The sequence below is a fragment of the Ascidiella aspersa genome, chromosome 2 (genome assembly GCF_963924565.1).
Source record: "Ascidiella aspersa chromosome 2, kaAscAspe10.2, whole genome shotgun sequence".
NCBI classification, from domain to species: Eukaryota; Metazoa; Chordata; class Ascidiacea; order Phlebobranchia; family Ascidiidae; genus Ascidiella; species Ascidiella aspersa.
The window spans coordinates 14,876,607-14,898,264 of record NC_139448.1 but is presented as its reverse complement, the minus strand read 5'-3'; the positions used below and the strand labels follow the sequence as shown (position 1 = coordinate 14,898,264).

Genomic DNA, 21,658 nt, shown 5'->3' with positions numbered 1-21,658 from the left:
TTATAATTATTATAAAAATCGTGATGAAATATAATAGTACCCCGACTACCCCGTGTATGAATATACCGCTTTTACAGTTCACTAAAATCAGTAAAATTATAAAATAAATGTTACGTAAACGTAAAATAAAAAATAAAAAAAAGATTTTTTGTTTTTTAAACATAATTCTGATACAAACGCTAGCCGGGGTGACAATAAGTTAGGATTTGCGTTCTATACTATGCAGAATTTTCGCAAAAATGTGCGCACTTTTTACACCCAGTCCGAATGAATTTAAACATGATTTATGTCTCATTTTGAAGGTGGTGACTCCTAGTTTATATCGTTAAAATTTGAACTTGTTGGCTCAACAGTTAAGGGTTAATATCGCTGAATATTAATATTCATATTTTTGAATATTAATTTTTTTCAATATTTTTCGCTAAAAGTGTGATTGCTGGAAAGATGTAACCAATACAAGGACTGTGTAAAAATTTCAACTCTGTATCGTCACAACTTTCGGAGATATTGCCCCAAACCTATTCCAGCGCGCCAAGTTCGTGCAGGTCACTTTTTGGGGGATAAAAAATTCAAGTTTTTCCCCTGGTGTGCACACTACGATACAAAGGTCTTGTTGAAAGGATGTAATTTATTCGCGTAACCGTGAAAAAACGCTGGTAGCAATAATTGCACTTTATTGTTCAATCGAGAGAGCAGATAAGCCTTTGGTTTCTCACAAAGCGTAGCTGCCTGTTGTATAATATTTTACGTTTGATCGCATTGTTTGTTAGTCTGTGGGTTTGGTGCTAAGAGACAGACGTATATATATCTAAAAAAACATAAAAGTACGTGTATAGGGCACAGAGGGAAGGCACCACAGAAATTTTCATAGCCAAATTTCCAATGGCTCCGCTCTGTGTTTAATAAAAAAAATCGAGTAGGTTAGGTTAGACCAGGGGTGTGCAACCAGCGGCCCGCAACACAAAACATTGGTTAACTGTTAAAATATTGGAACTTTTTGACTTTTCTTAAGTCAAGGTCACTTTTTAGCATGCAAAATCTTTAGTCTATATAGGCCAACCTTTTATGCTCCGTGGCCCCCTTTGAAAAGCTCTCAACCCTCGTGGACCCCTTGCTTTAAAAAAACTATAGCATTGTATTTAATGTATTTTCTATTGTTTGACTACCCCACGTTAATAGCCAATACAGCCATAAACGAAGTCTACCGAATAAAAGCACTTACTTTTTATTAATTTTAACAAATCAGTCATTTGGCTTTAAATTAACTTAGTTAGTCATTGCAAAGCTTTTTCTTGTACTCCGCCAATTTTTTTTTTTTATTCGGTTCTGTTTTGTATTAAGACAAGCGAATATCATTACATACGTCAAGACGATTTCTGGATTTCGTTTTATGGACGCCAGATCAGAAGGCCTAGCTTAGCAAAGGTAGGTAGTTGCGAATTAAACGCTCATTACGACGGCCTTCTTGCTGACAAGTGGGTACGAATCTCAGATAGACACCAACAAATCGCGCCATGACTTTTGTTATCAAATGTCAGCATCATTGCAGTGGTAAAGGAAAATATTTGGCAACTTGCTTTAAACTTAATGAGCATCTGTGATTCGTCTGTGATTTATAACGTCTGACATTTTTCCGCCGATCCTTGACTCTATTCAGGGCATGCAGTCGATAAAAACAAAGGTTTGTTCCTTGCCGCAAAAAGCTACCTGCTCGTGAAATAAATTAAACTATTCACAACAAAAAAGTTTTTATCTGGCGAGTAGGCGAGTAGGGATCTGCAAAGTAGAATCCAAAGATATTTTTATAACAATAGGTTTCGAATCTAGAGTAACGAATCTAATAATTTTTTAATTTATTTTGGCGGGAGATTAACAAAAAGAAATTAATCGTTATATTTTGCCCATACATTGAGTGCAATGCAAAACAATGTAGAGTTTTAGTTTAACCTAATGACAAATATGATACGTTAATTAGGCAGTCAAATAATATGTTGCAACAAATACAAGCTATACCACTGGCAGTAATGCGTTATTTTTTACTTGACAATTACGCTGTGGCGTATTACCTCGCTGAATATTAGCCTAAAGTTGACCTTGAGTAACCCTGTAGCGCAATTTGCGCATTTTACGATGAAATGTTTCTTTTGTAACTTAACGGCCTTCAAAAATGCGAAATCTCTGCACCTGGCATTGCATGTTAGATGCTCATTGCTCGCCCAACAGCATTTGGTGGACACTTAATAAACAGGCGACTGTTATCGGAAAGTAATTGGTCGCTCGAAACAACACTAACGCCACGTTATTAGACTGCACGAAGCGGCACAATATAATTGTTTCGCCACAGCGACAGGCGGCGTAAATCTTGCCTATCGCGTATGTCCGACTAGGCATAACTTTCCGCAATCAAACTAACAAATTTTATTACGATATAAACGGCAGAATTGGATTCGATTACAATTTTGATTCGAATGAAAAAAAAACCCACAAATTTCAACTGGCAAATTTTGAAAATAATGACAATTGGGTAGTTGGGTTTTGCAAAACTACGACCTAGCTAGAGAGTTATGCCCGTGGCAGCCCAATCACCGCTCCGTGGCCCCTCAGGGGGGCCGAGGGCCACGGTTGAGAAACCCTGGTCTAGGCTATTAGAATACCCACAGTATGAGGTGGAAAGCGATTTACCTTAAATTACTGCCAACGGTCATTTTGACCCTAAAGCAAATTCTAATTTCTCCACGATTAAAAACGCCTTAAACAATATCCTTTTGTTATGTTGTTGCTCAAAACAAAACAATTGCTGCAGTTGCATCTAATAGTTAGTTACCAGCTTGTTGTTTGATGTAAGCAGAAAGAGAAAGTAATGTGACCTGTTAACAAAGTAAAACTACAAAAATGTGTTTTGGATGCTGTTCCGGAAAGTGTACAAGTTGTGTAAAAGTTGACAGTGTGGATTGCACTGAGCGGCGAGCGCTGCAATTATTTTTTGTTTTAAAAATGCTTTTGAATAGCTACTTGTGGTCTATGTAGCAAAAACATAATAAAAAAATGCCCTTTTATCTTTTTCGCTTATTTGAAATTTAATTGATTCGCAATCAACTAAAAACGAAACTGTTTTCTTTTCGTGGTAGTCACTAACAGGTAGTCGACGATATATACATGTGGCCCGTGGTCTAATCCGAATACACATATTTGGCCCGGCAGTATGAAAGGTTGCACACCCCTGGGTTAGACGACTCAAAACCTCAATGTAGACTGGCAAGGCTCGATTGAAACGATATTTTGATCATGTTTTTTCTCAAGTATCTTTTAAACCTCTCTATTAATGTTTGTAAGTTTAAGATTTATTTCCTAAACAAAATCGTCAAAATCCTGTATAAAAAAATGGATTGTATGGCACCTATATGGGTGGATTAACAAATTTCCACTTTATTTTAGTTGAAATGGGTGAAATGCAGGCTGCAAAGTTGGGGCCCGGAATCGAGTTTCTAGTTTTGTCCTGAGTCGGAATCGGGTTGTGCCCCCGGCATTGAGAGCATCCTATAGTAGCGTATTTTTACCGATATTACCACTTGGCAACGGGTATCGGTTCCGATCCGATATGGGCGGACATACCATATTTGTCTCGGGCCATAAAAAGCAATTAGTTGTATATAGCAGGTAATGTTTCAAGAGCGTATCAAGAATGTTGGTTTGTTGAACATGAAAAAGTTTACGGTTCGGGGTTTACAAAAAATACACGTTTGGGCCGCGGGCCTAGTGTAGTTGGACCACGCTGGTCTAGGACAGGGCTGTCCAACTCAAACATGTCGGCGTGCCAATTTTTATCTTATAACTTCTTGCCGTGCCAAAGTTTCGTAACCAATCCAATTATTTTTAATCATAAAATCGCTCTTTTACCAAAATCAAAAACGTTTATTTAAACTTGAAACACTATCTAGTAGAAATGCGCATTACTGCATCTAAGTGTCCGTCGGTGAGCTAACTATTGTAACTTCACACCAAGCTATATAATTACTATAATGCTAGCCTCCAGCCCTTCACCACAGTACAATGGTATATTTTCAGATGTAATTGTTAGATGTCGTAATTGCCGCGATTGTTTTATATTGTGAACAAACGATGGCAATTGGCTGTATAACAAATTTATTATTTTTTGACAATTGACTGAATAACAAATTGTATTTTTTTTTTTGACAATTGGCTAAATAACAATTTTAGTGTTTTGGAGGGGCTTGCGTGCCATTTTTTATTAGGTCGCGTGCCACATTTGGCACGCTAAATTGAAGTTGAAATACAACTTTTTCGATTAGTGATATGTGGCCGCGGCCAATTTTGTGTCTTGTATCTTCGTTAGGTTGCCTTGACCATTTTTTTTAAGTTTTCGTTGAATTTGGAAATTAAGTAGCCTAAGTTGTAGGCTACCTATGCATATTATGCGTCTTCCGGAGTAAATCATCAGGCTCGCATCTGTGCATCGATGACTAGACTGAAATACATTCCATCCCTATCTTTAGTAAGCTTGCGAAAAAACTTTAGACACCAATGACGCTATTTGGATATCTCCGGTTTAGTGAACTTGCAGTGCAAATAGGCCTTTGTGGCGTAGCCTACCGGTATATAGCACAGAATTTGAGCGTGTGGTTTTCGATGGGCATACTTAGCCTAAGCCATAGGTTTTCAACCTATGGGCCATGGCCCAGTAGTGGGCTATGACGCTGTTTTCAGTGGGCCACAGAGCTTTGCATACAGCGATGTCAAAAAACATGACATTATGAACACATAAGAGTCCGACAGATAAATAACAAAAACCTCGACCTAATGTTATATTTGTAACATCATTTCTTTTTACAATGGCAATCGCCTTGCTTTCGTATTATTCTTTGTTACGTTTATAGTGCTGCGCAACCGGTATTCCGCGACGTTCCCGTAGTTGTGTTAGGCCTACTTGTGTTTCAGGGTATTTTTCAATCAGTCGTATTGTAAGTATTTTGACCTTATGCAATATTTTAGGTATAAATTTATGAACTTCAATAAGAATTAAAACTTTTTTGAAACCTATGTTACCTTCTATCGTCATAAATCAAATACTGACTTAACCACCAACTACCAGGAGCATAAAAATAGAACAATTGTTTTCAAATTTTACACCATAACATTTCCGGCGCCTTTGGCGCATTTTATTATAAACTACTTATTTTTATATTGGCTGCTCATGATATTTACTACCCCGCTTCATATATTGAACTACTCGCCTGGGCGGTCCCAACCCACGCCATTAAGTGTGGGCGACGTAACACATTTGAAATAATGTACAAGCTTTATTAATTTATTGTGTTGTTGAAACTTTATGTTTTTCATTAAACGTTAAATGGGCCACCGCCATTTTTTTACTAATTTATTGGGCCATGAGCAAAAAAAGGTTGAAAACCCCTGGCCTAAGCCAACTGTAGAATGGCATTCAACGAAAACCACAGAACTATATCATCATATTATAATACTTAGCATGTGTTTGGATATACCCTCTTTTAACTCCCAACGACTGATGGTCTGTATTTAACTTACGAAGCACCACCCGTGGAGTAAAGCGCAGCGGAAAATACTTAGCGTCACAGCGGTTTCTTTGCTTGACGAACTATTTGGCGGGAAAGCAGAGTTAGTTCAACTCCTAATGATATAGATTACATAGGGGGGCATGTTTGTGCCAAAATTACACCCAAGCTAGAAAGATATGCAACAGGCTGTAGAACATTTATTCAGTTTACACCATAGTGTGAGTGCTTTAGCAAGGAGAGAAATCTATTCGATTAAAATACGCTAAATATAACACGTTTACCTCTGTCATGTAAAATGTTGTCCAGCAATATTCATGCTGTTTTATTCGATATGTTCCTTTTTCTGTTAAAAGTGGTAAACATGGATAGTATAAATAAGCAGTTTTGTCCCTACTGTCAAATGCCATTTAGTTTGGTGCATATTCGAAATTTGAATTTACATTTGGAGGTGTGCTTCCGCAGGAAAAAATCCAAGAAAGAATGCCCAAAAGGATTGACGTGTGATTCTTGCATGATTAGCCACTATGAAAGGTTTTCCCATAAAACCCTTGCAAAACTCAGAGCAAACAACAACGTAGATATCAGTTTATTGCATTCAGCCGATTCTGATGTTTGCAACTCACAAAATGCAAATTCAATCGAAGACTTTGATGAAAGTTGCCTTGTTTCTAAAGACAAAACACTCCTCAGTAGAGTTGTGTCTGAAGATAAAGCCGAATCTATTAACAATAGCATAGATCAAATAAAAGTTAAAAAGGAAACTCAGAAAACCAACTGTTCCTTCAAAACTTGGGTAAATCCTTTCTTGAATGAGAGCTCTGACAAATATCCTGTGGATTCTGGCAGTGAAAGTGTTTTCTCTCAAACTAGTCTCCCTTTTTCAATGTCCACTACAATAAACAAAAAAGTAAAAGAAGAGCCTTCTTTTTTGACTGATGTCATTAAATGTGCAAATGAAATGAAGGACACAACAATGGATTTTGGTGTGTCTAATGTAAATACAATCGACAGTGAAACTTTTTCTTCCTTTCTGGCAACCTCAACACAAGTTTCTGATAGCCTACCTAATATTCCTGACTCAGTGGAGTTCACGAATGAAAATGAATTTAATCCATTTGTTACATTAAATTCAAGTGAAAACAATACAAACCTTAAAATGGAGAAGAGTATATCAAAAAGTAACGTTCTGAATGTTTTAAAAAGAGACTTGAAAAAAAATATGGAAAATCAACTTCCTGATAAAATGATACAAAAAGACATAGGAAACATGATGTTTGGTTTAAATCCACAAAAGTCAGTCAAAGAAGAAAAATATACTCCTCCAGGTAACATTTTAATAGTATGTTGCATATATTTACATATTAAGCGTTTTTGCAATAACTTGAACTTTGAATATAGTAACTCGACCATCATCAAAAGTGAAACGTCAGTGTCCATTTTACAAGAAAATTTGTAATACAGCAATTGCAGTGGATGCCTTTAGTTATGGATCTGTACCAGATATATCCTTTTACATGCTTACACATTTCCACTATGATCACTATATTGGTCTCACAAAGCAGTGGTCACACAACATTTATTGTAGTGAGGTACAATAAAATTTGATACTTTGCATATTTAATGTATACATAATATGTCCCAATATACAGTTGTGTTGGTTGTTAAATGTGGTTTACTTTTTCCTGATTTTTTTAAGATAACTTTTTCTATTAAAATTTATGTAACCTTGCTTTGAGTTGTTTTAAATGTTAATGTACAACCATTTTATCACCTTTTTTATTATCAGGTAACTGGAAATCTTGTTGAAAGCAAGATACATGTTTCAAAAGATAAAATTAAACGCCTTCCTATGAACCAGCTAGTAAATCTTGGTGTGAATAATGTGATTTTGCTTGAAGCAAATCACTGTCCTGGTTAGTATTTAAAAATTTCTTGTATTTATATTTGGGTTTTATAATCGAAAATAATTCATAACCTTTAGGTTCGGTCTTGTTTTTGTTTTCATTGTACAATGGCCAGACTGTTCTTCACACAGGAGACTTTCGAGCAGATGATGAACTAATATCTCATCCTGCTTTGTGTGGTGAGTGATTTTGTTTTGTTGTTATATTTTATTTGTCAATCATATATTTAAACATATGCCTTTAAAAGCTGCATTTGTTAAATATATTTTACAATGCCTTTTTAAATATATTATTTCTAACATAGACAATAATTTCGTTTGTATAGGGGTTCGCATCAACGTCCTTTACCTGGATACAACATACCTTAACCCAAGTTATGCATTTCCTCCACAAAATGTGGTTGTGAATTATACAAAGCAGTTAGTAAAAAAATTGTTAAGTAAGGAACCAAAAACCTTGTTTGTAACAGGGACATATACCATAGGAAAAGAGAAGATATTTTTAGGTTAGTTGTGGTTTGTATAATTTATTTATAACATTCAATTATTCAGTATTACGAGGAATGTTTTTAAAAGAGTAAAATTCAGTGTCACAGATGATCAGATAACAGTGGGGAAATTGTTTTTATTGTAGGTATTGCTAGTGCCTTAAAAAGCAAAATATTTGTCACAAGAGAAAAACAAAGAACAATGGCATGCCTAAATAACAATGGAATTAATAACTTACTAACTCTAAATGCTAGAGACACAAATCTTCATGTACTACAAATGAAATTTCTAAATGTACAGGTTGGTGCCATTTGGACAGTGCTATGAATTTATTTGGGATGTCCAGATAACTTTCAATTTATTAAAGTTAAATAACCCTTGCTATTAATTTTTTTTCTGCCAGACACTGTATCAATTATACTGTATATGTAGTAATTTTGCGATGCTGTAATGTCAGTTTCAGATAGAAATTAAAATTTTATAGACCATCAGGTTATATACTATCCCCCTGAATACCAATAAAAATTGTGTCTAGGGACTAAAAAAGCATCTAAATAAGTTATCCAACAATTATAAGCAAGTTGTGGCCATCAAACCAACAGGATGGACACATAGCAATGGAAATGGAGACCTTGATGAAATAAAGCCGATTGTCAGTGGACTAGTAAAAATATATGGCTTACCATACAGGTACTAAAATCTAACACCACATCTACAAAACTATTCTTAAATCAAGTGTTTTTCATTAAAGTTTATCTCAAGGATTTCACATTAAACCATTTTTTTACTGTATATAGTTTTTGTGTTATTTTTTAGTTTTGTTGAATTGTTTCTAATACTTGGATAAGTTTACCAATTTTATTAGTTTAACAGTTCACTTTTATGTCAATGTCATGACTGGGACTTAAGTAATCACTTTAGCTGATACCTAGCCTAAAAACAAATAAGAATATTTTTATTTATGCTTTATAAAACTTTAAAACCTTCTTTTAAAGTGAACATAGCAGCTTTAATGAGCTCCAGTCGTTTGTAAGAAGACACAAGCCTGATCAAGTCATTCCTACTGTAAATGTTGGAAAAAAAGAAAGAAGACAGGAAATGGAATCTTACCTTAACTGCTGGCGAACTGGTCGTTAATTAATTATCACCTAACTATTTTTTGTATTTTTAACAAAACTGCCAAATTGTGATGGTCCCACCAGCTGCAGGTTTATCTATTTAAACATGTTGTTTTTGTAAATTTTCTATGCCAAATTGTGATATCTTCACTGACCTTTTTTCTTTTTGTACAACCATCATATATAAACAAAGCCCTAGAAATTATTTTCCTGCAATGTTGTTATATATTGATAATTTAGTTTAAAAAGTGTTTCTTCTAGTGTTTTATTTGCTATCTGCAATTTTCATTTTTTTTAAACTGCCGGTATTTTAAATGTAATTGTGAAATTATTTTTTCACTTTACGTTATGTATATCATTTTTTATCGCCACCATTATAAATGTACCACCAAGTTTCTTGAAATTGATTTTTGACACTCCAAAATTATCCTGAAGTTTACAAAACTAAATACTATCGTGCTCTATTTCAGTGGTTCTCAACCGGCGGTCCGCGTCAATTTTTCTGCCTGTCCGCCAAATATATTACAATTTTATATCTCAGTTGCAAAATGCAAGATGTTAAAGGCATGTCCATCAACTGTAATGCAGTTAATGGTCTACACTGGACATATAAAGTAGTCTGTAACTCATTTAAAGGCCTATTATACTACAGCTGCGCTGAGCAAAGCGTAATTTGTATTTGATTGATATTGTGCTGAGCGTTTCACGCTTTGATAAACTCAAGCCTCATGCAGCTAGCGTGGAAGTGATCTTGCTTTCTTTATAGTACAAACGCAATTTCACGCCCAGCGCAGCTGTAGTGTAAACTAGTCTTAAACTTTTAAGACAAGTTATATGTGAAAAAATCTAATAAAACCATGCATGATATAAAAAAAACAGCACAAAATGCTAATTAAATTGAAGTTTTCAGTCTTTGCTTTCAAGTTGCATACTTTTGTGAGAATTAAATTTCAGCTTGATTTTAATAATTCCACCAGTCCACAAAAATCCTTTTCAATTTTAGCACCTGTAAACTTTAAAGGTTGAGAACCACTGCTCTATTTTCTTTCTTACAACCATGATTAAATTACCAAATTTCTATAATTTACAATTTTGCAAATAAAATTAGGCTTAAATTAAAACTGATTTTTTTCTTAAATCTAGAAATTGAACTTGATATATTTGTATAAATAAATTTAAACTTAGCTATTTAGAATGTAGGTTTCCTCGATACTGATTCTGTGTACCCTGGCAAAAAATAAGATATTATTTGAAATGTTTTTTACTGGGTTAATTTGATCTTGCTTGCTGCAAAATAAAACAAATCAACAACACATTTTCCCCAACAAAAACATCCAACACTGATTAAACTAACTACAAAACATTTATACAAATTATATGACCAACTATCCAAAAAACTAAATGCCATGGCTAACTGCAGATTATGAATAATGTCTTTAATGATTGCAAAGTGGAAGTTCATTTGTTTATAAAATCTAGCTAAAGTATAATTTAGCAGCAATATTTTGCTGTTATTAAAAAGGGCAGCAATTATCAGCATCAGCCAGCTAACATATAATATACACAATTATACTATTCCTTTACAACATATATACATTCAATACAAATAATGGTACTGCTCAGCATATGAGAAAAATATAAGGAAACAGCCCAAAATGACGGCTGTGAACAACCACACTGCATAAATTCACAATAAAGATTTGATTACATTACAAAAAAGACATTGTATAAAAATGAAATAGGTAAAAGAAAGTAAACTATGAAAATAAAACGCTTACACAAAAAAAACCTTTTGTATTATAAGTCATCATTTACAGTGATTAAAATCAGATCAGTTATAAAATAGAACATTTACCATCAAACCGAATCTTACACTCTAGGTGCAGGTTCTTACTGAGGAGTGAAGAGGTTTGTCAAACAAATGACAGTGCAAACAACGTGATTGAAGATGTCAGAAACAGGGCGAAGATTAGTAAATGGAAAGGTGTTTTCTTATATATTTCATTTCAGGTACATACTTTATGCACTAGTGCAGCAGTTGTTTTACACTTCAAAAAGTGGATAATGATTGTGTTTCATTTCTTTTTTAATTGCGGGTATAAAATTAATGCAAATACTATTATTCCCTGCCATTTTTCGACAAACATTGTTACAAAAAAATAAATACCAGTAAATTTCCTATCACTTGGTGAGATGCAAGTCCAATAAACTTTTTGTAAGGGGTATAAGAAAAACGTATGAGAACCACTGCACTAGTGAATGAATAAAAGGTTGCATTAAGTTTAAAATTCCCAAAATTAGAAGGTAAAAACAAAACATAAAGTCATTAATTATATTGGCACCATTAATATCAGTAACCTATAATGTCACTTTGATTTTTTAACATTCATCATTAAAAACAATTCCGTCATGGTCATACAACACAAATAAATAAACTAATTATCCAGTAACAAAATAAGCCATTTTATTTAAAAGCAAACATGCCAGGGCCCATAGGTGATTTGGGTACTGTGTTGGTGACTGGGGACAAGAGTTCGCCATCACCTCCATCTTGAAATAGTCGTTGTTGAGCACTAAGACGAGATGCTGCCACTCCTAATGGTTAACAATAGGTTCATTTGGTAAATGTCCTGATTTTGTGGGATAGTTATTAGGAATTTTGTATGCCACACCAACAGAAATACATGAAAAAATGACCCATTTTGCAAAATGGTATAAATTGATTAATCAGTGATACTGCTGGCCAAACGTCAGTTTTTTATGTAGTAAAATAGATATGTCATTTTACATGTTAATTTTCGTTAGGAGATAGATTTCTGTTAATCATATGTTTTTTCATTTATCGACTAAACAAATAAAAAAGCGCTAAAACAGTAAGGTTTATTAACTACCTGGTGGTACTGGATGGACTCCTCTTATCACGGAACCCGATTCATTTCCTGGATAAGGGTGTAAAATATATTACAGTATAAATTTGTTTTGTTTGCAATTTGATTTTGTAAGTAACGCCCTACAGCAAAAATACTGCGTTTTTGAACAGCAACAGTTGCAAAAGTAATTTAACCAGGGGTAATGTTTTCACCATCTTTAAGTAATGAAGTTATTGCAGAAAATACCATTCCTTACCGTTTCCAGTATATCTTTTCGATAGAGATCTGTTATTGTTGTTGTTGGAATTTAATGAAGTTGGCCTTTTAACAGATCCCGACTTGTTGGTTGTCTGTCAACACATGTTTTGTTATTAAACGGGCAGTTCAGAGCTAATTAAAAAGCTTTCTATATAGGCTGTTAAAATATTTTGTTGCACAGTATGGCGGAGTGCTGGCGAATTGGTGACCATGTCGGCCAAAGAATTAGACTAAAAACCGAAGAAATTGGTACAAAAAAAATTTGTATAGAATTAAATTTTCAGAGGCGGGTCCAGGGGGTACCAGACCAATCTCCACTTCTTAACTAGAATTTTTGTATATTTTTAACTTTGTGAATGCAGAAAAGTCGTGCTTCATAAAGTTTAATCCAGCAAAGCTTCACTATCCTATAAATTTAAAAAACAAGAGGCAATTTAACCAAATAAATGCTATTTTTACGCGCAATTAAGCTGTCTTTTGTGCTGCACATTTTGGCAAAAATTCAAAAAAGCACTTATCAACCTGCCAGTTGTACTTTTGCATCCCCTGATGTTTTTCTTAATGTCACAAAAATTTGTGGCTTCAGCGCACCTCTCAGATTTAAATATAATAACTCTGGATGACTATTGCTTAAATATTTCCCTCTTTATCGTTTATTCAAGGCAATGTTTATACATTTGTTAGGCGAACACAGCATTTAACTTTGGTGGCCCAAAAAATGAAGCTTTTGAGCCAATAGTGCGGGTCACCAGAAGGCTGGCAAGCTTTTTAAACTACCTTTAAAGTACTGTGTAAGTTAAGAATTCGTTTTGTTTATTTAGGACCACAAGCAACAGAATTTTTTAGCTTGATCTTTCTATTTGAATATGCTCCTAATGGCAATGGTTTCCCTCTTACCAATATTTAACAACTTTAAACTTAATAGAAAACATTTTGATTTGCACTTTTAAAAAAGATATTTTTTGCAGGTTAATGTATTTGTAAAGTAAATCAATTACAATACTCTATAAACACACCAAATGTTTTGAAGCTGTTGAAACTTTTGGGGCAGATAGTCGGGATTGTCGTTCACCAGCGAGGCTTCCTGTAACAAAAAAATTGATTTTCAAAATTCAACAGATAATGTTTTTACAGACATTAGAACACACAGACCTGTTTTTTTCGAATCCTCTTTCTCATGTTGTGGTACTTTCACACCAGGCAATTTTGAACTAAATGAAAAAAATAAATTATAAAAATATCATTTATTACGCTAAGTAACTTCTGATATTGTCCTATTTCTAAATAGATCATATTTAGTACAGTATTGTTTTTGGACAGTTTGTCACATAACCACTTCTATATAAAAAGAGGTAAAATACACGGGTTCAAACAATACCCTGATTGCCACAAAGTATTTCATTTTTCGCATACTTAATTTTATTCACCTTGATTGTTTTAAGTTTGGCTTTTTGGGTGGTAGCGGTGGTGGACGAAGTTTGACAGATCCATCATGATTATGGTTGGTTGCTGACTGGTTGATCCTTATTTGGTTGGCCTGCAAAAAAACATCAATAAACTTCATAAATTAAAGGAAGTTTTTTAAAACCAAAAAATATATGGAAGTTAATGAGCAAGTAAAGAGATATTTACTAAAAATCACTTCTTAAAAAAATAAAAATGATGAAAAAGCTTTTTTAAGATTTGAATTTTGACTTTATATTGAGTGCACACTCTCCAAAGTCAAAAGCAAAGAACCACACCTTCAGATAGTGAAGCCTGGATCATATATCAAGATTTTGGCATTATCACAATTACATACCCTTAGGGACCCCTTTAAAGGCATGGAAAGGTCATTGGTCAGATATGACCGCAATTACTGCATTGCATTCTCTAAGTCAGTGGTTCCCAAACTTTTTTATTCCGTGGCCCAATGTTTTTTTACAAAACAAATGGTGGCCCATCGTTTTTTTCACCTCTGGTTATGACTAGTACATATTAATTAACAAACGTTTTCCAATATTATAAACATTTTTATTTCTTGATACCATTTGTCTAATAACAAATGTAACTTTATTAAGCTTCTGATCGGTGTGCTGAAGTTAAACAACTCGCACGCACAGTTTATGCCAACAACTATTTTATTAAAACAAAATGTGTAGTTGTAATATTTTCAAATAGCACTATGGCCCACTTAAAGTAGTCTCATGGCCCACTACTGGACCATGGCCCACAGTTTGGGAACGACTGCTCTAAGTGAACAATAACATAAACAATGCGGATATTATATGTAACCTAAAATCTTACCCAGAACAGTAGTATATATATACAAAATCTTGTAAAAACACTAAAAATAACTTTCATTTAACATACATACATCTTATGGATTTATGTATGTTAGTTTTTATGTATTTATGTATGTTGGTTTCCTTGGAAAGCTGTATTTTTATTTTTGAAATAGGTCTTAATCTAAGTTATAGGTTGAGTGCAAATCGCTGTGAAGATTATGGCATTACAAAAAATGAAAGTTAGATTACTTGCTTTAACAATATTGATATGACAATAGTACAATGGATATATTAAAGTTTCATCTTTATAAACTAACTTAAAATATATCAGGTTTGCTTTTAGTATACCTATATATCAGAGCTGTACAAATTTTTCAGGACCATTTTTAAACTATTTTGTCACTGGAATAATGGCCAGATTAACTTTCACTACTAGATAGACGATGCACAACAGTGAGTATCAGGGGTGGCCTGAAAGATGTTTGATAGGTTAAAGCAGCGGTTTCTAAACTTAAGGTTGCCTGGTGGACCCTTTGCAATTATTTTAATATTTCTCAACTCTATAAAAATCCAATAAGTTTTTTGTAGTACACTAGTGCAAACATGATTCTTTCTAATGTAACAACTTTCTAACTAATGCGAACCATTTGTTGATAGCAGGTAATACAGCATAATAGACGCTTTACGATGTCACAAAAGACATGATAAAACACCTATATTATCAAATAATAAAGACTTATAATGATGACAGATAATGTTTCAAACATAGACTAATGTTTAAAAACGTAAAGACTAATTCTCAGTGCGGACCCTCTGAAACTGCTGTACGGACCTCAGTTTGGGAGATCAGTTGATAGCATAATAAAAATACTGCTTATTTCATTAAAACAAACTAATTTTTACTAGTGATGTTGTTGCAATGTTAAAAACTTACAAATAGATCACACTGGTTTTATTATATGCAGCATCTCAATCTAGAAAAACTTATTCATTATACCATTATTGGATTATTTAGTGTGCTCAATTTTGCCTTTGAATGCAACTAGATGTACACACTTTTCGGGTATGATGTAAACCCTATTTGACAATGGTTCAATGGTTAAGGATTAATTTTCATTTACACTGTAGAGCAGAAGTTCGAGTTAGCAATAGGTTTCATTAAGTTACTTGTTTTATGACTACTGTCTTCCCCAAACGCAAACAATGGTATTGCCTGTGATGGCTATAAAAAAAAAACATTTATTGAATGATTAGTAGCTTTTTTTTGAAACACAAAAAACAGGGAAATCTGCTACCGGAATTTATTTCTACTTTTTTGCAACAGCCAGTACTTAACTCCATGGTATTTTAAAATTACCTTAGGTGGCTTTGGCGGCTGGGGTCTGTACTCAGTAGTTTTCATTAGTTTATCAGATTTCGATACAGAAGGCAACATGTTTTCCCCTTCAGTTATTGGTGCATTACGTCTGTAAAACATATAATCAAAACCTGCCCAGCCTATATGGCTAGCTTTTTTAACAAAAAATTATATTGCCAATTTACAGCCATAAGAATATTCACAAAAAATAGAATTTTTTTGGCCTTTAACACCAATTAAACAATTTTATCTAATTATCTGTATAATTTTAAATATTTACTAAAATTTAACTAAAAAAATTTACCTTTTTTCCAGCAAATTATTTTCTTTCTCAAAATTTGATTTGCTGGTCTCATTCACAACTGTTTCCTTTGCAATGCGCTGGAATTTTTGTCTAGTAGCTTGAAATTGGTTAGAATGAGAGGTCAAATAAGGTGTTTGCTGCTGAGCTGATAAATTTCCAGTTGGAGGAATAGCAAAGGGTGTACTTGGGTGGGGTTCATTAGGTGAATTTAAAGCGAAGTTTGCAGCTCCAGAAGTTGGTGATGAAATAATAGTTGGTGGTGGTGTCACCACTACATCAGGCTGCTGTTGTTCCATAACATAATCCCCAGTTAAATCTTGGACATGTGATCCTGACGACGCAACAATCTGCATTTCACCAAAGCTTTTATGGAGAGTCCGTTTTTCAATGACACTGGATGTACGCTTGACGGAAATAGTTGTGGTCAGTGAAACATCATCAGTATTATAGTCTAATGACCGAGAAACTCTATTGCTATTTAATCTTGTAGATTTTGGTGGCAGTGTTGGGGTTTCATACTTTTCTTCAGACTCAATGCATAACTGCACAGTGTCACCTTCTTTTTTTTCTTTTTCATCATTTTCCCTGGTTAGTTTTAAAATCTTGGCTTGTTGGAATAAGTACTCGACCTGTTTTAGCATTTTGGTTTCATTTTGTTTTGCTTCTTGTAGGGAAATTTCCAACTGGTTGTTTTTTAATACCAACTATAGACAAACAGAAAAGGTGATAAGTTAATAACTACACAGCAAGGAGGGTTGCAATAAGTAATACTACATAATACATGGGCGTGCTAAAAGTATTGTTACAAACTGTTTCCTAAAGTGAATTTTAAACCACTCAATTTACACATTGGTGTGCAAGCCTAATGAAAAACTATTTTAGCGGGTTAATAAATAGTTTTATTTAATCAAATTTAACATACACTTTATATATCAATAATTAATGATTTAAAAGAAATTTTATCTATATTTATTACATCTTGTATTCTTTCTTGCAAAGGTACTGAAGACGTTGACTCTGAATCACTTTGGTCATCACAATTTTTTGAATTTCTATCCTCCAACAACAGCGTAATAATCTTCAAAATACAATTGTGGAAAATGGTAACAGGTGTGTACAATGATAATGCAACATTAAACCTATTACACTGCACTTAGGTGGTGTATATACAAACAAATATATTTCACTCCTATAGTAATCATCAGTATTACATAGTCCTATAATAGTCAAAAACAGACATTTATATTCCAAATCACAGAGTTAAGTGTTTAAACAGGCACAATTACCAATTTGTACTTTTGTCTTTCCTTTGAAACCAATTGAAGTAATTTTTTGTATTCATTCTCAATACGTTTAGTTTTGGCTTTTTCCAAAAAAAATGCTGTTTTCAGGTGATCAAGCTTTTCAGCATTACAGCTATCTGCAGAGTGATCTTCATCTTTAGAGATTGTGGCTTGTTTTAGTTTTTCTTCCATGAGCTCTTCATTCACCTTATTATAACACAGACAATGTAAATTATTAACCAACTCAGTTGAAAAATATAAATGATAAAACAGACTTACTTTATTTTAAAAAATCTTAAAAATAAATTAAATATATATATAGAATAAACATAAAAAACAAATTCTCACCAAATTATAATAGGCATCACTTAGTGCCATATGTTGTCTGACTTTATCCTGTTGGTTTTTGTATTTATTAACAACTTTTTCCAGCAAAGGCAATGGCTCAATTTTAGCCTAAAACAAACAAAAATGCACATACCATAGCTGATCAGTAATTAGAAAAATTGAACAGATTTGGTAATATTGTTAACACACCGCAAATCGTTTCTCCAGTTGCATTGAAGCATGCATTCCATCATGGGGTGTTACAGTTCCACTGATTGCTTCATTATCTCTCATTAATGCCAAGAATGGGTCAGAAATGCCATGGTGGAAGTAATTATTTTTCACATAGTTATCTCTGTTCAGCTGAGCCTAAATTAAACAAAAAAATGTTTATGATTCCCTATTATTGTTTTATAAAAATACTTTATCTTTTACATCCAAACAAACTGAAGTTTATCAAAGCCCATACAGAAGTAGGTATCATTTTGAACGTTTCGAATAACTCTTTATTATTTATTTGAAAAATAAAGAGTTATTCGAAACGTTAAAAATGATACCTACTTCTGTATGGGCTTTGGTATTCTTATTAAGTCTTACTACAACCTCCAACCATTATGCTCCAAACTGAAGTTTCGTATTTTAATTATAATGCAAATTTAAACATGGGTGTGCAAGAATTTATGCAATTTTGACCAGTTAAGTTATAATTGGTAGACAGTATGGATGTTCGAAGTGAAATATTGGATCCGTCAGACAAATCTGCCGTTTGTATCACATATATGGAACTGCTAAAATTTCGTTCAAAAACTTTTTAATGCAAAAGGGCACTAATTTGCATATGAGTGACAACTTATCGCGACACTTGTATAATTAATATTAAATGGCAATGGAATATTATTTGTGAGTGCCTAACATGTTCAATACTGGGAACAGAAATATCATAATTTTCTTAAAGGCATTAATTTTTTGCAAAATCAACAATCAACCTAAAAACCTATAAGAGTGACATACTTCACGCTCCTTTATACCCACATCCAAGAGGCTACGCATAGCATACCTTTCAAGTAATAAAAATGCTAGCGGTAGTAATGTTGCATTCTATTGGATTTTATTTATTTGCAAACTTGTTTTTCAATACAATAATAGTGGAACATTTAATTTGTGATACCGTTCTGTTTTGTTATAAATGGGTATTATACATTAAACCTCCTTCCTAAAAAATAGGAATAATATTAGGAAAATAATTCAGTTTATGGCTTCAGTATTCTATATTCCAAATCTACCATGCTAGAAAACCTTGGTATTTTACTCAAAACATCCCTAGTATAAGTCATCACGGCACATGCCAACTAAGTTTAGTTTATTTAACCTTGAATTAAAAGAAAATAGCATGAAAAGTAGTGAAAAACAAAATTAAGAGCCCCTTTTACACTAAGTCTACCTTTGCATTGTATCACAAGAATGTTAGACATCATTCAGGATTACCACACAATTATATGAAAAAAATCCAACAACATTCAAAGGTTTTTTAAAGAAAATTTGTAGCTTTTAAAATTGAAGAAGGTGACAAATTTTGAATATAAAAAACAGTATAAATGTCATGGTCAACACATACAAAAAGCAGCATTTAATTGTTTTTTGAACGACACTTTCAAAACACATAACTTACGCTGGACAAAAATTAAATTTAAAGACCATTTAAAGACTTTTTAATGTGTAATATCAATTCAAAGACTTTGTGTCTGTGGCAATCATGTTATTTTAGTGAATAAATAATTAGGAAAAGATTAAAAACGATTTAGTGTGGTTGAGAGAGACCAATATAACAATTGGTGCTGCTAGGGTTAATTAAGAGCTGGCCTTAAATCAAGGAAAGAACAGTCGCCCAAGTCTTACGCAGTTCTTGAAAATGTATTTAACTCCAATGGAGCAGGCCGCTAAACACCTGTCTTTATAACTCCTTTAATGTGAGACAGAATCACTTTAAAACTCAGTTTATAATTGCTTGTTGACTATATTCAAAGTAAAATCTTAGTACACATAATAACAAAACATGGTGATTGAAGACGCTAGTATTAAAGCTGAGTAGCATAGAATGGGGATAAAACAGCATAAAGTAGAATGAATAGCGAATGGCTGGGAGCGCTTGCCTTAATGGGTGTTAGTAACACATCAGTGTCCACATGTATTGCAGTGGGGGAATATAACTTGCTAAGGCTACAACAACAATATATATTTTATTTTACAGAGCCATTATCGTTTGTCAGTAAAGGCTTCCAATAAGTAACTAATTACAGTTACAAATATACTACATTTTGTATAGAAGTGACAAGTTATAAAAAATAAAGCTATAAACCTGTAAGCTAGTAATGTAAATGTCTCTTGCTTCTAGTTCACCCTCCAAAATACTAAGTAGTCGTAAAAGGTCTCCTTTTCCCAGCTTGTTCATATTGAGGCTCTTGGGGACAACCTAAAAGACAATTAAAATGAGAATAATTTATAAATTTGATCTATTTATTTACATTCAAGAGATTCTTATTATAACATTAAAGCTTAAAATACACATTAAGAAAATATAATAATTGTATGTTGTACCCTTTTTGGTGGCTTGGTACTTGAGTGCGAAGGCTCTTCATAAGTACTGCTACCCCCAGTAGCCTTTTCTTTATCAGCTGTCAAATCCTGTTTGCCATCCATACCAAGATTCTGAAATACACGTTTCTGATATAACAATACACTTTATCAACTACATTCCAACCATCCAACTGCCCTTTTCCTGAAACACCCGACCTAAATTAAAATTAAAAAAGTCAAACCAGAAACAGAAATATATTTAAACAGGTTCTGAAAAGAACTACTTTAGAGTAACTGGTAGCATTGATACTTAAAAAATGTTGTCAGGTCGTATACAAAGGTTTGCGGCAATCGTATAGTTTTACCCTTAATAAAAGGAGGCAAATTCCCAGTGCACTTGGCAAATTGTATTCTTTACACCAGTGGTTTTCAACCTGGGGGTCGCGGCCCCAAGGGGGTTGCAAAGGGTTGTCTGGGAGGTCACCGTGTAGCATTTCAAAAAGAAAATAGTAATAACAATCCGGCAATATGAACTAAAAGGAGAAAAAGCAACCGCCAATCTAACATTTGTCTTTGTGTGGCTTTTACTGCATTGAACCAGCCGTGCTTATGACGTTTTGCACGAATTTAACACCAAAAATGTCCTAATCCTAAACCAAGCATCTGGTAACCACTAACCTTGGCTCAAACCGTAACTTTAGCTTGTTGTGCATAGTACATTTTAGCCAAATTTTAAAACAATCCTAGTCTAGATTTTTTCCCTATTTCAATTTTGCTAATTTTAAAATGTGGTTTTATAAACTTAAGTTTATTTATTATGCACTATAATGGGGGTCGCGGGAACAAAAAGGTTGAGAACCACGGCTCTACACAAAAGGTTTAGGCCAACCCTACACTTCAACAGACGTACGAACTAAATAACTACTAAACAGCCTATTGTACCTTTGCAACCATGTAAAGTTAGCCAAGTATCAGCTAAAATCATATTAGTATAAAGCAAAGATTACAAGCAAAAACACTTTCAGCTACGGGAATGTCAACACTGAACACTGGCGTTCTAAATTGTTTAGCAGGTAAATTGTTAATGAACTATTACGCCAAGGTAACAATAAGGTGTAAGAAATTACTCATGCGTAAATTAAAAAGTTTTTGCAGATAAAAAAAATTTCCAACTATTCTTTTGATAGTTTTACGAATTTTAGGGAGATTTTTTAATTGATTAATAAATATCGTTATTTTACTACAACGTTTTTACAATTTCAAGGTGTTACTTTCTTTGGTACTTGCGTTTTTGGAACTAATGTATGTAAAACAACCTTTTGGCTTGCTGGTAAGAAGCAAAGTTTTAAACAATTT

The 21,658-nt window shown here is 33.4% G+C and overlaps 2 protein-coding genes across 3 annotated transcripts; one reads left to right on the top strand and one right to left on the bottom strand.

Annotated features, from left to right (window-relative positions):
• The first annotated feature begins 6,551 nt into the window (after window positions 1-6,551).
• On the top strand, window positions 6,552-9,692 carry LOC146163900 (DNA cross-link repair 1A protein-like). Its single transcript, XM_083382537.1, has 8 exons — window positions 6,552-6,877; window positions 6,951-7,141; window positions 7,339-7,465; window positions 7,534-7,635; window positions 7,782-7,961; window positions 8,090-8,244; window positions 8,480-8,634; window positions 8,940-9,692. The coding sequence occupies exons 1-8, from the start codon at window positions 6,709-6,711 to the stop codon at window positions 9,079-9,081; spliced, it is 1,221 nt and encodes a 406-aa protein (XP_083238663.1). The 5' UTR covers window positions 6,552-6,708; the 3' UTR covers window positions 9,082-9,692.
• A 625-nt stretch (window positions 9,693-10,317) lies between these two features.
• On the bottom strand, window positions 10,318-20,499 carry LOC146163899 (uncharacterized). 2 transcript variants are annotated; one of them, XM_083381874.1, is made up of 14 exons: window positions 20,324-20,499; window positions 20,085-20,198; window positions 17,939-18,097; window positions 17,750-17,857; window positions 17,405-17,608; window positions 17,095-17,196; window positions 16,119-16,822; window positions 15,815-15,923; window positions 13,618-13,727; window positions 13,343-13,401; window positions 13,207-13,274; window positions 12,189-12,282; window positions 11,954-12,001; window positions 10,318-11,657 (listed from the first exon to the last, which is right to left on the bottom strand). In XM_083381874.1, the coding sequence occupies exons 1-14, from the start codon at window positions 20,423-20,425 to the stop codon at window positions 11,527-11,529; spliced, it is 2,112 nt and encodes a 703-aa protein (XP_083238000.1). In that variant the 5' UTR covers window positions 20,426-20,499; the 3' UTR covers window positions 10,318-11,526. The 2 variants fall into 2 exon arrangements, with proteins under 2 accessions (XP_083238000.1, XP_083238001.1); XM_083381875.1 differs by lacking the exon at window positions 11,954-12,001.
• Window positions 20,500-21,658: the final 1,159 nt, after the last annotated feature.

Coding starts and splice junctions, on each gene's coding strand:
- LOC146163900 (XM_083382537.1), top strand. CDS start 6,709: ATGGAGAAGAGTATATCAAAAAGTAACGTTCTGAATGTTTTAAAAAGA. Junction 7,636..7,781: donor ATCTCATCCTGCTTTGTGTG/GTGAGTGATTTT, acceptor TCGTTTGTATAG/GGGTTCGCATCAACGTCCTT. Junction 8,245..8,479: donor TGAAATTTCTAAATGTACAG/GTTGGTGCCATT, acceptor AATTGTGTCTAG/GGACTAAAAAAGCATCTAAA.
- LOC146163899 (XM_083381874.1), bottom strand. CDS start 20,425: ATGGATGGCAAACAGGATTTGACAGCTGATAAAGAAAAGGCTACTGGG. Junction 17,858..17,938: donor AACTGGAGAAACGATTTGCG/GTGTGTTAACAA, acceptor TGTTTGTTTTAG/GCTAAAATTGAGCCATTGCC. Junction 17,609..17,749: donor GTGATGCCTATTATAATTTG/GTGAGAATTTGT, acceptor TGTTATAATAAG/GTGAATGAAGAGCTCATGGA.